We start from the raw sequence: 13,537 nt of genomic DNA on the forward strand, positions 1-13,537 counted from the left end.
AACCTCGATGTTTTAATCGATAAGTGTTTCTTTTTTTTGTCCCATCAGTAAGCCGAGATCTCGATGAGGTTGTCATCACAAATGACGCGGACGTCCGCGCTCTCATCTCCTCCGTGGATAAACATGCCTTTAGTATGCCAATAACTCTTTACCCCAGGGGACGGGAGCGCGCACGGCCGCATACATTGAGAGACTCTGCGGTGCGTAAAAGAGACGCGTGCGGCTATTCAGAGGGTGGGGGGAATGGACAGAGCTGTAGATCTTAAAATGAAGGTCTGATGGGTGGATTTAAGTGGAAGATTTGTGTTAAAATAATCTGAAAAGTCTCTTTAATTCTGTCTCTCCCAAGACTTTCCCCTCAGCAATGATACAGGAGGAGTTTTTAGAGGTAAACGCACTTTAATACACATGATTGACCCGTAAACGTCTCTCTGGACAAAACATTTTGTATGTGCCTCACTGGATTAAATAGATAATAGATAAAAGCCTGGAACACACATGGCCATCAATGACCGGTTCCCCAACTGATAAAACTCAGCGCCCTGCTAATAAAACATGAAAGCATTACGCATCATGCAAATCTCACACAATAGACATTCAGACAGTCGCGACACACAGACTCACAGGCCTGAAACACAGAAGTGACAGTGATTAAGGAGCTACTATAACAATGCACTCTATAGCGATTAATTAACGAGGTCATCTCGTTGATTGTGTGATGCCTAATTGACGACATCCAGTGCAATCAGCCACATGGCCGTGGCCATGACGCACAACTTTGGCACATTTGAGGTATTTGTTTGTGTGTGTGTGTGTGTGTGTGTGTGTGTGTGTGTGTGTGTGTGTGTGTGTGTGTGTGTGTGTGTGTGTGCGTCTTTGTGACGATACATTGGCACATTCAGCAGCCCTGGTGAGGGGCAGGAATAAGGAAAGTACTGGATATCTTTTGCACCATCGTGGTCCTATCGTAACGCTTATTTAACGTCAAATTACAAAGGAAAGTTGACACATTTTAAACCAAGACCAACATTTGTTTGGACAGCAATTATCTTGTTCTTCCGAACACAATACACGATATAAAACAAATCTATAACCCAGAATTGGTCCATATTATTGTCCAAAGTTCCAAATAGTGCATTAACCCTTTCTAAACGTTCACACAAGTTATCCATCAACCAGAACTTTGGTTTTGATATACTGGGCATGAGCTTTGGTATATACAGGCCGCCTGTGGCCCGAGGAGATAAAGAGGCAGTTGATTCTTAATTGGAAGAATAAGGATCAGCCCCTGTGGAAGACACCGTAGAGGATGTGGGAGAAGGAGTAGAAGGGGCTGAGATCGACTTCTCAGATGTTGCATCGTCCAGTTTCTCTTGAATGCTCTCTCCCGCCTCGGAGGCTGGAGCTTTGGCCGGCAGCAGCCCCTCCTTCTCCCGCTTCTTCTGCTTCATCCTCCGGTTCTGGAACCAGATTTTCACCTGAGTCTCATTCAGCTGCAGCGCAGCAGCAATCTCAACGCGCCGCGCCCGGGTCAGGTACTTGTTGAAGTGGAACTCCTTCTCCAGCTCCGTTAGTTGCTTAGTGGTGAAGTTGGTCCGGACCGTGTTCGGCTGACCCCCGTAGCCGTACTCCCCTGACCTGCCTAGAGAGACAGAGAAACCAATCACTGTGAACTCCCAAAAGGAAAAAGAGAGAGACCCTGCGTGTTCTCTGCTCACAACACACACTGCCTTACAACTCTTGGCTGGGAGCAACTTTTACGCAGAGGTCCATTAATGTCAGATACTTTGAAACATGATGTAATAATAGTGTCACAGGTCTAAAATAATACAAACAATAATCCCTGCTTCTACTTTGTGCAACATGAGGTGTTCCCAGCCTTCTGTCTTCTCCTGGCACAATTATGAAGTTGGCACATTCAGCCAGGAAGTGTCAAATTTAAAGTGTCAAATTTGAATTCAACAATTTGTCTTTGGCTACACTCATGCTCATCTGACATCACTTCAGTTTAAAGAGTTCTAAGCCAATGCTATTTACAGATATTAGACTTTGTGCCATTGCCACAGGCACCACTTGGCACCTACCTGTTTTGGGTGGATTCCTCTTGACTTTCATCCAGTCGAAGGTCTGTGCAGAAGATGCACCCTCAGACAGAGGTGAGCAACAAGCCTCCAGGTGAGCTGCGTGCAGAGGTGACAGCGGGTTTGAGCACCCAGGAAAAGGGGTTGCTTGCTCGTGCCCGCCACCGTAGGCAGCGTGGGCATACTGCAGCTGGCCCAGGGGGGCGGCACTGTAACCCTGGCGATGCTGAGAGACCATAGAGGAGGAAATGTTCCCCGAGTACATCAGTGGGCCGCACTGAGGGAATCCAGCTGTGGAGTCTACTTCCTGGTTGAGCGCGTAATGGTTGTACGTAGCACAGAAACTTTGGGGTCCATAGCTGGAGCTGCAGGCCGGGTGGGCCCCATAGGCGAGACCCAGAGAGCTGGCAGTAGACTGATATGACCCCGGCTGGTGAGGAATGCCGTCAGGGGAAGCCCTGTTCGCCATGAAGCGGTCATCTGCCCCGCAGTTGTTGACAGTAACCGCGCAGGACTGGAAAGTTGTTATCCCGTGGTCCGAGTGGAAAGCCCTGACAGAGCACGAGCCACCTTCACCGCTCATCACCGAGTAGTCTAGGAAGCTGCTCATTGTAGCATTGTTCTACCGGGACCGAGGGACCGTCCGCTCTACAGACACCCTCTGATCTCTTCCTCTCTCCCCTCTTACCCTGAGTGACCGTGCCAACCTTTACCTATACTCTGTCCTTATCAGAGGAGGGAGGGGGGGAGCACGGGCCGATTTCAATGAACGGGTGCTGTCACGTGGGCCCGGGTCAGCCAGTGAGGCACTTGTCCTTATCCCCGTAAAGCCGGTGACAGATTGGTGTTTGAGTGGCTATTTAAATTCCAGGCGCTCGTCGATCAAGGTGACGCGCGTCGCCACTAATGTATTGGCCAAGCAAACAATGAGCTGGGAGGCAGACGGCGGTGGACAGCTCCGGGGTCGCATGAAGAGCTGGGGAACGGCAAATACTGCGTCTTCTATCCCCACCCCACCCCCCACTGTGCACTCTCCCGCCCGGGGAAAGATTAACGTTTCACCCTCTGCAACCTCTCCATGAGGACGACCTAGCACTCTGACCTCAGGTATGCTATTTTTGGAACAGAGAGGAGAATAGGTGTGTGTGTGTGCTTGCGTGCGTGCGGGCGTGCGTGTAAGAGTGTTTGTGTGTGTGTGTGTGTGTGTGCGCGCGTCCGTGCGTGCGTGCCTGCGTGTGTGTGTAGGCGGCTGTGCTTGTGTTCTCCGTGCGCGTCTGTATTCTGCAGCCATTCTGCTGTCATATGTACAATAGTGTCATTCTCTGCTGGATGGATGGATGGCTCGGTGTGTGTGTGCCACTGCCACAGGCTATCTGTGGGCTATCAGTGTCCCATTCCAATGCGAAGTGTTTCACGCTTTAACACTGTGAGAGATTTGCTCAGCAAATATTGTCACAGTTTGACAGTGAGGGAGAGGCAGGAAGATTTCACTCCTGACAGACACAAACTATTTCAGTTCAGGGCTCCTCTCTAACTTTGTTCCCCCATCAAGGTTGCATTAGAGATGTTTGTAGGAGGTCACAGGTGATGTAACGACAAGACAACACATTAAACATTAAGATGATGTGGTATTAATTCTTTCTCTCCCGGGGTCATGGGGTCCGCTATCTACTCTGATTTCACTCCCACATGTATTCATTATGCATGTATGGTGATCAAATGATCTGATAATGCGAGGCCCGTCGTGGAGCTAATGCGCCCATATATATATAGCCCGAGGTGCGAGTGTGGGCTGATTATCCTGTTAAGTTCATCAAATAAAGCTGTTGGAGAAATTAATGGCCACGAGAAGTAGCGTTGGGAATCGGAGAGAGAGAGTGGGGAGGGAGGGGGTGTATGCGTGGGAGACCTGCGGCAGCGATAGCAAGAGTCCAGGCCAACCTCTCACTGAGGAAGGAAAAGAGAGGGGAGGGGAGGAGGGAGGGTGGGAGGATGAGAGGCTCAGATGGAGAGATGAGCGCCCCCACCGGCGGTATGTAGTTAAACACGAAAAATGTTCACTGTGATTATTGATATTAGCCTACATTATTGAGGATAGATAGATAGATAGATAGATAGATAGATAGATAGATAGATAGATAGATAGATAGATAGATAGATAGATAGATAGATAGATAGATAGATTAAAAGTTTTCATCTTTGCATCTTATGGGATTTTACAGAAAGTGAGGAGGTGGCGCAAAGTTCCCACCAGTCAAAAAAAGCGCAGTGGGGTCAATACAGCCCCCCCTGTCTTCCCAGCTGCCTCTGCAACAGTAGTGAGTGGGCGCAGTGGACCTGCCTTGCCTTGCCTATGGAAACTTCGCCAGGCCTCGGGAGCTCTCTTGGCTCTTTGTGTGAACACATGTGCACAGAAAAGGCGCGCTGTCTTGGAATGATTTGGTTATAGCCCACACGGGCCTTGTGGTTAGAGTGCAGGAGTACAGGGACAGCCTCTGCTCTTACCCCTATACCCCCTCCCACACACACACACACACACACACACACACACACACACACACACACACACACACACACACACTCCTGTTGCCCAGTGGTCTAGTGTTCAGCCAGTCGATGGGCTGTTTATAGCTTCCAGATTATTCGATAAACCGCTGAACGCTCCAGTTTGTGAAATTCGCACGTGCAAGATGAGTTTGTTGGATTGGATCGATCCGCGCGGGCCGTAGTCGCAACCGATGTTTTGTTTTTTTTTACTGTTCTCACACACAAATCTGTTAAAGGGGAATATCCAATAGCTGATTCCCACAAGTCAACTCAAGCGCAAAAAGATAGAGCAAGAGTATTCATAATCCCTATGTTGAACTGCAAGACTGTGTAGCAGTGCAACACTATTACTGCTGCTCCAGTAATGTTGCAAAAAAAAACAAACACAAACTCTACTGATAAAGTGTTGCATAATGTTGCAGAATGATCTTCTCTGTGCAGCATAAGCGAGCTATTCTTAGTAAATGTGTCTGATAAATCAAATCGAGTCCACAAGTAGTCTGTGTTGAGTGTTGGCTACTTTTAACACACGGGCAAAGAGTGCAGCCTCATAACCTGAACAAGGCTGCTGCTGCTGCTGCTGCTGCTGCTGCTGCTGCTGCTGCTGCTGCTGCTGCTGCTGCCGCCGCTGTGGCCGAGCCAGAGCCGTGTTTAAAAAAGCTATAAAAATGAATTATTACCAAACGCATGCAGAGACTCAGCCCCCTTTTTTTAGCTCAGGAATTGGGGAGTCCCATATGAAAATGTAAGTGGGGTTTTATTTGTGCACATTACGCCACAATTGGTCTCCTTAATGTCCGTCTCATTCATGCCACGGAGTGATTTATGAGCTCCTGAAGGCAAACATGGCTCGGGTATTTGCCTGCAACATGCACACAATGTTAAGAGCCCTGTCATGCTAAGATCCTTGCTGGCGTATTTGCTTTTTTTTTCTTTCTCCCTTCTCTACAAAGTATGAAGTTTGAAAGTGAACACAGAAATTACTTATATTAGTTTGACTTCAGGCAGCATAAATTAAATAAATATATAATTAAATATTCTCTAAACGTATTTCTCTAAATTATTGGCATCAATAATTTAGTTATTAACTGCTTATTTTCAAACGGGCCTATTTTATAGTCAATTTTCTAATAATAATGATAATAATAAAAGTTTATGACTAAAGTTTAACATAAGAAAATAAACTGCCTTTTCTTTCATTTTATAAAGAGACAGGTTATTTTATCTTTCAGGAAACATTTGAAAGTAATGCAGACTATGTTGAAATTGAATTATATAATAAAAGTTAAATTCAAACGTGTTTGTGCCTTCACAGCTCAGTGCGGTCTAGACTATTTATATTCATTGCCAACCTGTTGTTAAAATTTGCATACCGTCTCTATCTTCCTGTGCCCTACTTATTTTCTTTCTTTTTTTTTTGTTGCATATTTTATACATGAATAATTCAAACACAAACATTCGGAGTGTAAGTAGAAAAAGAAACGACTCAAAAACACCAGGGAAAAAAAAGATTGTAGCAAGTTAATTGTATTCTAACAAAAATATCCAAGACGTTGGAAGCTATACAAAAATAAAAATGACCAGGTTCCATAGGCCTAATATTGTATAATTATTCACATACACTCATAATTTCCATTCCAAGAGATCATTTTGTTATGGTAATTACAAGCCACGGTTGAGTAGAGCTACTTCAGTGATTTCATTTCATCCTTACCTTGAATTAATCGTCAAGTCAAATATCAACAGAATAAATGTGCCGAATATACAAATAACATCAAAGTTAATACCATGGTAGCCTGATATTTATTGTCCCGAGAAAAAAAAGAAAGAAAGAAAAAAAAGTTACTGTGATTGATTTGAGTTAATAGTTCAGATGCTGCAGGTCGATTGTTGTCAGAGACTCCGAGAAAAAATAAAAACTGTCCGTAGAAATGTCCACGGGGCTGTCCAGAGACTCTGACAAGCTCGGCGAGGCCGCATCGGAGAGCTGTAGGCAGGAATCCGAGGAGAAAGGCTGAAAGTCGTGTATAGAAACATCCAGGGCCGGGGGACTGTCGCCATTGTCCGGGCCAGATGCCGAGCCGGGGCCCATTGTTGACATGCAGCCCGGAACAGTGGGTGACGGGTTGGGAAAATGTTTCAGATTTTTGTCATTGCTGTTCAGCGGCGCAGCAGCAAAGCTCATGGACTCTCCATTGTGGAGCTGCTGTGCGGAGCTAAGAGAGTTATTCTGAAAGGAGCAGGTATCTCTCTCCAGCAGGGCCCCGCTCCGCTCGTACAGGGGGGCCTCGTCCTCCTCGTCGCTGTGGATGCCGTCCTCGGCGCCCGGCCCTTTCCCCTCCCCGTTGTGGTTCTCCTTGCTCTGGGTCTGCCGTTTGTGCTTCATGCGCCGGTTTTGGAACCAGACTTTGACCTGCCTCTCGGTCAGGTCCAGCAGAGCCGCTATCTCCACTCTCCTCGGCCGGCACAGATACTTGTTGAAGTGGAACTCCTTCTCCAGCTCCAGCAGCTGTGTGTTGGTGTACGCTGTCCTCAGCCGACGAGAGCCCCCTCCTCCCCCACCGCTCTCCACAATCTCAGGCGAGCCTGGAAAACAAGCACCACGGTAGCGTGGGATTAAAACGCAGGACACAACAGTTACATAACCCCGCAGCCCGTAAATCTAACATTAAGGCTTTCACAAACCACCAGAGAGTGGCTCTCAACACGCTGCAGCAAAATGGCCGCTGGAGCTACTGACCCGAGCTCAGCCTGTGCAGCCTTTATCTAAAAATCATTATTATATAAAGATACACATCGGATTGTTTTACACCTAAAAATGTTCAGCGTGAACGAGAAGCAAGCACGGTGCAATATAAAAGCAGTGAGGTCCAGGCTGGTGTGGGATACTAATGAATGCTCCAGCTGCCCTCCTCGGCAACGGCACTCCATCACTCTTCATTACTGTCACACATCAAAACTCTGCTACGGCTACAGGAATAAATCATCTTACATCACCAAACTTTACCCAAACTTTTTTCTTCTTGCTTCATACACAATCACAGCAAAGCAACGACCATAAATCCATCAGAGCAACGCGACTGGAGGATATTTATGTTTTTAAGGAAAGGCCTGTGTTCAGGGCTCTAATTTAGCAACAGATAGTAAACAGCTTTTTGCAGAAAGTGCTGCAGAAATCACCCACCTTTTGGAGAAAAGCACACGGGTCCATTAGAAATGGTGGTCGCGGTGGAGGTTGGCAGGTGGTTCCTCTTGGAGGCTTTCTTCTCCCGCATCCAGGGGTACTCCGGGGGTAAGGAGGCGGTGGGCAGCTGGCTGCATCCGTCGGGGCTGTGTCTGGGCCGGCCGTGCCGCGGATGGCTGCCCGGGTTCAGGCTGGGAATGGTCTGCTCAAAGGGAGGAGGAATCAGTGTCGGGCGTGAAAGCGTCGAGCTCTTGATTGATGAACTTTGAAATGAATCAGCGACAGGGGGGAAAGATGTCAGGCACTCAGCAAGCGATGGCTGACTATTGATAAAACCGCTCTCTCGCTCGAATTCGTAATTCATCTCCGCTCCCTGAGAGCCGAGGAAAGTTTGCACGCGTATTTTTATAAATGTTGCGGCTCAGTGAGGACGAGGAGGAAAAAATCATTAAAAAAACCTCGTGGTGGTGTTTTTTTTCTATATCACTGATTACGGCCGTATGGGGACCGAGCTAGTATTAAACTATTGAATTCATGGAGACAAGGTTGAAATTGGACCGAATTGCCTGTCACATGATTACCTCTGCCCAATGACAATTTGGGGTTCAATCAAAAGAAGCCACTGTCTGCCTGATTGATCCAAAAACTCAGATGAAGAACGCCTCGCTCAGCTGGGGGACGACTGTTTTTATTTACATCTTTGTCCGCTCAGTTTATCCTCCTCTCGCACCCTCCAGTCCAGTCCACTAAGCTACAAAATCTGTTTTTTAAGAATGGCTGACGCTCACTATTACAGGGAAGGAGCCCAGCCTAGGGTGCGCGCGGATTCGTGCACTCCTCTTTCTCGTATTGTTTGAGGATGTCAGTCGAGAACGCCCCCACCTCACACAGACACACACACACACACAGACACACACACAGATTTCACGCCAGTAGCTATTCATATAGGCAAGAGCCAGACTTCAGAGGTGAAAACACACACATATACACATATACACACACACACACACACACACACACACACACACACACACACATACACACACCCCAAAAACTGATATTGAGACTTCTCGACAGCAACAAACCCCAACAGTCCAGCCTGTTCAGTGAGGGTGCTGACTCCAGAATAGATGTGATTCCTCAAAAGGTGCATAACAATGAAATATGCAGTGCATCCATTGACATGTGTTGCAATAAAAAGCCCATCCGTTAGGTTAATACTGACGGATATGACACGTTCAGGCCATTTCATCCCCTAACTGCAGTTTAACATTTACAGCTGCACTGCACAAACTTATAAATAGACGCACGAGCATGCAAACACGCGCACTCAAAATCACTGGGTTTGTTTTTTTATTTTTATTATTAGCTTGTTATTATTAAAGGCTATTCATGAGGGCTCTGTAGATATGATATTAAAACACACAAAGATTTTCGTTTATTCCACAAAAGGTCGATTTTATAACGAGGTCATGCGCGCCCATGTGCGTGCACATACCCACAAACACCGGGTTGAGCACACAGGCACTCTTTGTTTTGTGATTGCTAATAGTTGGATTATTCGATAACCATAAATTGCCATAATTATTGCCCCTTTTTAAATTAAACTACCCTAATATTCATATTCATGGTAAAGAGGCAGGGGCAGGGTTTGCTGGGAGCACAGTAGCTACACTGCTGAAAGGCTTCCTGCTGGACCCCTTCTACCTGAAATTGCAATGAAGCGAACACCAACACGGTTACGATCGACCATTTACAACGAATCCATTTGCAGTGTTATTATGTAGATGGAAATGTTATTGAATGGCTCTTCCCCGCAGTGTTTGGTTTTATAGCTCTTCCAGAATAATCTGTGAAAGCCCCATTTGGGATGTTTTTCGTCAAGCAGTGTACATGTTGTATTTCCATTCAAAAAAAAAAAGAAAAATGTATGGCTTAGTGAGTAAGAGAGAGGAAGAAGAGAAGTGGTAGGCCTCTCTCAGTTTGTTGCTTATATTCCAAACAAAGAGTCTTGGAAGCCTGTGCGCGATCAATCTTACTCGCCAAAAGGTCTGACAGCTCGGTGCCCTCACAACACATTTAAGGTTTCTAACTCTCCCCCGGATCAAATGCAGCCAGGAAGCGGCGAGAAACACTGGCCACTCAGATTAGAACCAGTTTCTGCTCACAGTTGTGTCCGGGCTGTCGCTGGAGGGATGTTTTAAAAGATAAATAAGAATCCAGCTTCTCAAGATGCGACCATTTCCTCTCTTTTTTTGAGGAGGAGGTGTATAATGCGCCATTGGTGAGTATATGGCGAAGCAGCTTCTCCACCTGGATTTTTTTTTTATCTTTGAATTGTGAGTGCGATTTACACACCGACGTGTATTTGTGAGTTTTTGGTGGACATGCAGGTCTGTGCATGGAGCCGACTGTGTGGTGGAGGACAGAGTTGCTAGGGGAAGAGATGGATGGCTTTTTTGGAATTACGCACAGGCTTTGTGTGCAAGGAAAGGAGTGGGTGGCGGCATTTAGTGGACCCCAGCCTGTCCTACACACTTGTCTTTACAGCAGGATTGATTTAGGAGCACTTTCCCACGGATGGAAACGCAGTGAAAGAAATACACGTCCCCTTTTTTCGGTTAAAACGTTATTTATGTGCTACCTGTGTATGGCGCATATGGGTCAAATCAGTGCCTTGCTGTGCATGCGTGTGCGTGTGTGCGCGTGTATTTGTCTGTCTGTGTGTGTGTGTCTGTGTTGGATGCAGAAATGCTCAATGCATCAGCTTTTTTTTTTTTTTTTTTTTTTTTTTGACACACCATGGTTCAATTGTTCTAGGTTTCCCTGCTAACCATATGTCAGGGCTGCTAATGTCCACGTCCTCTTATATCAATCATATCGGGCTGAAAATGAATTGTTGTTGCAAAATCAGTGAGAACAAATAATAACAGAATCATAAATACTGAACATGGCACAAAAGGTTTTTGCTAATTTGAGAAGAGAGATAGAAAACTCCCTGAGCATGCTTCAATTTAAAAAAAAAAAAAGAAAAAAGAAAAAGCTTTTTCCCTCGAGAAAATTTTAGTAAATTACAAAACAATATTTAAGCTCCATGTTTGTTTGAATTGAATTTTGAAAAATTCATTTATATACTAGGAAATTGCTGCAAATAATGAATACAAATACACTTTAAAAAATGTATCATAATTTCTGTACTACCCTTTCATTGAATCCAAACACACACACGGTCGGTTTTCCATCTCTCCTCTGATCATTTCTTTACTTTAACCATCCTCATAACCGAGGTGCTGCTTGCTGCTGAACGCTGCCATCTGCAAATCTGCAGAATAATGAGACAAATGAAACCCCCGTTATGACTCCAGTTCAGCCTGTATCCTCTTTGACCGCATTTGACTGACTGAACATATCAGGGAATTATTTTTCAAACGATTTCTCATTTAGCTTGTTTGTCTTTCCTGCAGAATCTCCAGAAGGGCCCGTGTGACATTTTTTATTATTATGGATGAGAGGAGAAGAGGAGGCCACCCGAGAGTTTTCTTCACGTCGAGTCAAGAGGAGGGAGACAAAAATCAAGTAGTTTTTTCCGTGTATTTGACTCCATCAGCGGCCATTTCCTTTTTTTTATGTTGTTGAATATTAATTATGGCCAATGATTCCTCATCATTTTGTATGCATGGATAATAAACACATATATTTACTAATTATCACCCATGGTTCATTAGTATTATTTTTATTATGCTTCTAATATACTGCCAGTTGTCTAAAATGCATTTTTTTTTACTTTTATGTTATCACCTCCTCATCATGAAATTTATCACAATAATAAAATGTAATAATAGAAAAACTAGAAGTAAATTTTTCATATTTGTTTTATTTAAGAAGCTGCCTTTATGTATTTAATGTAGTTCTGTGAAATGCCTCTGATGTGTCTAAATTAAAAGGAGGATGTGCTACAATTATATTTCAATTCTTTTATTTATTTCTTCGAACTGGAGCAGCATGGAATGTATGACATCGAGAAAAAAAAATTGATGATGTCTGTTTCTTTTTTTTTTCTTCAATAAAGAAACTGCTAACGTGTGTCCTTCTTTCCACCCTTATTGCAATGACTGATTGACTTTACATTCGCTGGGAAAATAAAACACCTCCTCGAAGAAGAAGAAGAAAAAATATGGAAACATAGGCTATAATAGCAACATGGTGAGCTGCTGCTGCTGCTGCTGCTGGGAGCTTGTGCAGAGTAGACTACATGTATGGGGCTGGAAAAGGGCCGAGACGCTAATATGCACCAACCTTCTCCCCACACAAAGATGCAGGGGTGTCAAATAATACTAAAGGACTATTTTATCTTTACACCAAAACAAAAATAAATAACATCAGAAAGTCCAATAGAACAAAACACAAGCAAGGGAGGTTGCGTGTTAGCTCATGACCCTTGTTTTTTGAAAAATATTTTTTTTCCCTCATAATCCAAGCTCGTGGCTTCACAAGTGCAACAAAATGCAAAACACAATTCTTCAACTGCGGATAAATAAAAGACGGACAAATTCACATTAAAATGAATAACATACGTTCATAATACCCTGTTTGAGTTTCAATATTAAAACAAGATTAAAAAAAAAAAAAGATTAAATAGGCCTATGCATATACTGTGCCCCCCTCCCTCCCGCACTAGACGTCCTACAGCCCAGATAAAGGTCTTTGTGAGACAATGACACGAGCAAATAGAGAAAAATTCAAGCAAGTCGTGATTATTTATCCTACGCTACTTCACACATCAAACTATAGAAAACATAAACAAAAGCAGAGAGAAGGTGGAAGCCGTGAGGAGGCGCAGAAACAAAGCAGTAATGTGTCTGGAGGTGGGTAAGACAATGGGCGGAGTGATCCGGGCAGCGCCACCGCTACAGATGCGTCAGTTTAGGCGCTTCCTGGATTCTTCCCTGAGAGTAGTGCGGCGTTAGGTCTGTGTACGTCGGTGTCGGATCACACACTCCGTGATGCTGACTGTTGCCCATTGTGATTGCTCCATTGTAGTCCATGTTCGCGGGCGGCGGGTGCGGGAGGTGGGTCAGACCGAAAACGGAGGCCCCAGAATTGGGCATTGAGTCGATGTAACCTCCGCCGACATAAACGGGGCTGCCCTGCATGTGCGTCCCGTAGTTGCCATTGCCTTGGAGAGGATGCGCGTCATACTCGGGCGTGGCCGAGTCGGTCCCGGGATACCTCTTCTGGGAGGGCGGGCAGTTGTTGAGGGAGCTGTTCAAAGGAGGGGGATATGACGTGGCCATACCGTATGCATTTTGATGAGGTTTATTGTAAGACGTCGGCGACTGGGATTCATAAGGTACACTGTTTACAAGAGAATGCATAGAGTTGAGGTATCCTCCGCCTCCTCCACCGCTGCCACCACCGGAGGCTGGGCCCACGGGACTCCGTGGGGACTGTCCGCCAGGGGAAGGCATCATTCCGACGCCTTTCTGATCCTTCTTGTATTTCATCCTGCGGTTCTGGAACCAGATTTTGATCTGTCTCTCGGTGAGGTTGAGCAGGTTGGCCATCTCCACCCTCCGGGGTCTGCACAGGTACCGGTTAAAGTGGAACTCCTTCTCCAGCTCCACTAGCTGGGCGCTGGTGTAAGCTGTCCGGGCCCTCTTCGATGCTGCTGACCCCGGTGGACTCTTGTCTCCGGGGCAACTCTCCACTGTCAGAGAGGAGGAGA

The 13,537-nt window shown here is 45.6% G+C and overlaps 3 protein-coding genes and 1 long non-coding RNA gene across 6 annotated transcripts in view; 1 reads left to right on the plus strand and 3 right to left on the minus strand.

Annotated features, from left to right (window-relative positions):
- Window positions 1–795: 795 nt before the first annotated feature.
- Window positions 796–2,949, minus strand: hoxa1a (homeobox A1a). The gene is made up of 2 exons (XM_023431029.2): window positions 2,085–2,949; window positions 796–1,642 (listed from the first exon to the last, which is right to left on the minus strand). Exons 1-2 carry the CDS (start codon window positions 2,689–2,691, stop codon window positions 1,263–1,265), a joined length of 987 nt encoding a protein of 328 aa, XP_023286797.1. The 5' UTR covers window positions 2,692–2,949; the 3' UTR covers window positions 796–1,262.
- A 3,190-nt stretch (window positions 2,950–6,139) lies between these two features.
- On the minus strand, window positions 6,140–9,167 carry LOC111673288 (homeobox protein Hox-A2a). The gene is made up of 2 exons (XM_023431022.2): window positions 7,813–9,167; window positions 6,140–7,214 (listed from the first exon to the last, which is right to left on the minus strand). Exons 1-2 carry the CDS (start codon window positions 8,174–8,176, stop codon window positions 6,490–6,492), a joined length of 1,089 nt encoding a protein of 362 aa, XP_023286790.1. The 5' UTR covers window positions 8,177–9,167; the 3' UTR covers window positions 6,140–6,489.
- Window positions 9,168–9,176: 9 nt separating this feature from the next.
- On the plus strand, window positions 9,177–11,895 carry LOC147817688 (uncharacterized). Its single transcript, XR_015436142.1, has 2 exons — window positions 9,177–10,096; window positions 11,277–11,895. It is a non-coding gene; the product is annotated as an uncharacterized LOC147817688 (long non-coding RNA).
- Window positions 11,772–13,537, minus strand: part of hoxa3a (homeobox A3a) — a 31,926-nt gene continuing 30,160 nt past the window's right edge. For all 3 annotated transcript variants that reach the window (XM_023431013.2, XM_023431017.2, XM_023431021.2), the window contains one exon: window positions 11,772–13,519. In XM_023431013.2, the coding sequence (XP_023286781.1) occupies window positions 12,720–13,519 (800 nt within the window). In that variant the 3' untranslated portion in view covers window positions 11,772–12,719. The remainder of the gene's footprint in view (window positions 13,520–13,537) is intronic.

Source organism: Seriola lalandi, unplaced genomic scaffold (genome assembly GCF_002814215.2).
Source record: "Seriola lalandi dorsalis isolate HSWRI2012SDOR001 ecotype SW California unplaced genomic scaffold, Sedor1 jcf7180002054916, whole genome shotgun sequence".
Lineage (NCBI taxonomy): Eukaryota > Metazoa > Chordata > Actinopteri > Carangiformes > Carangidae > Seriola > Seriola lalandi.

What these genes read in the sequence shown, in the direction of transcription:
- hoxa1a (XM_023431029.2), bottom strand. Translation starts at nt 2,691, where the DNA reads ATGAGCAGCTTCCTAGACTACTCGGTGATGAGCGGTGAAGGTGGCTCG. An exon ending in GAGGAATCCACCCAAAACAG is followed by an intron (nt 1,643 to 2,084) that starts GTAGGTGCCAAG and finishes CTGTCTCTCTAG; the next exon opens with GCAGGTCAGGGGAGTACGGC.
- LOC111673288 (XM_023431022.2), bottom strand. Translation starts at nt 8,176, where the DNA reads ATGAATTACGAATTCGAGCGAGAGAGCGGTTTTATCAATAGTCAGCCA. An exon ending in CGTGTGCTTTTCTCCAAAAG is followed by an intron (nt 7,215 to 7,812) that starts GTGGGTGATTTC and finishes CTTGTTTTCCAG; the next exon opens with GCTCGCCTGAGATTGTGGAG.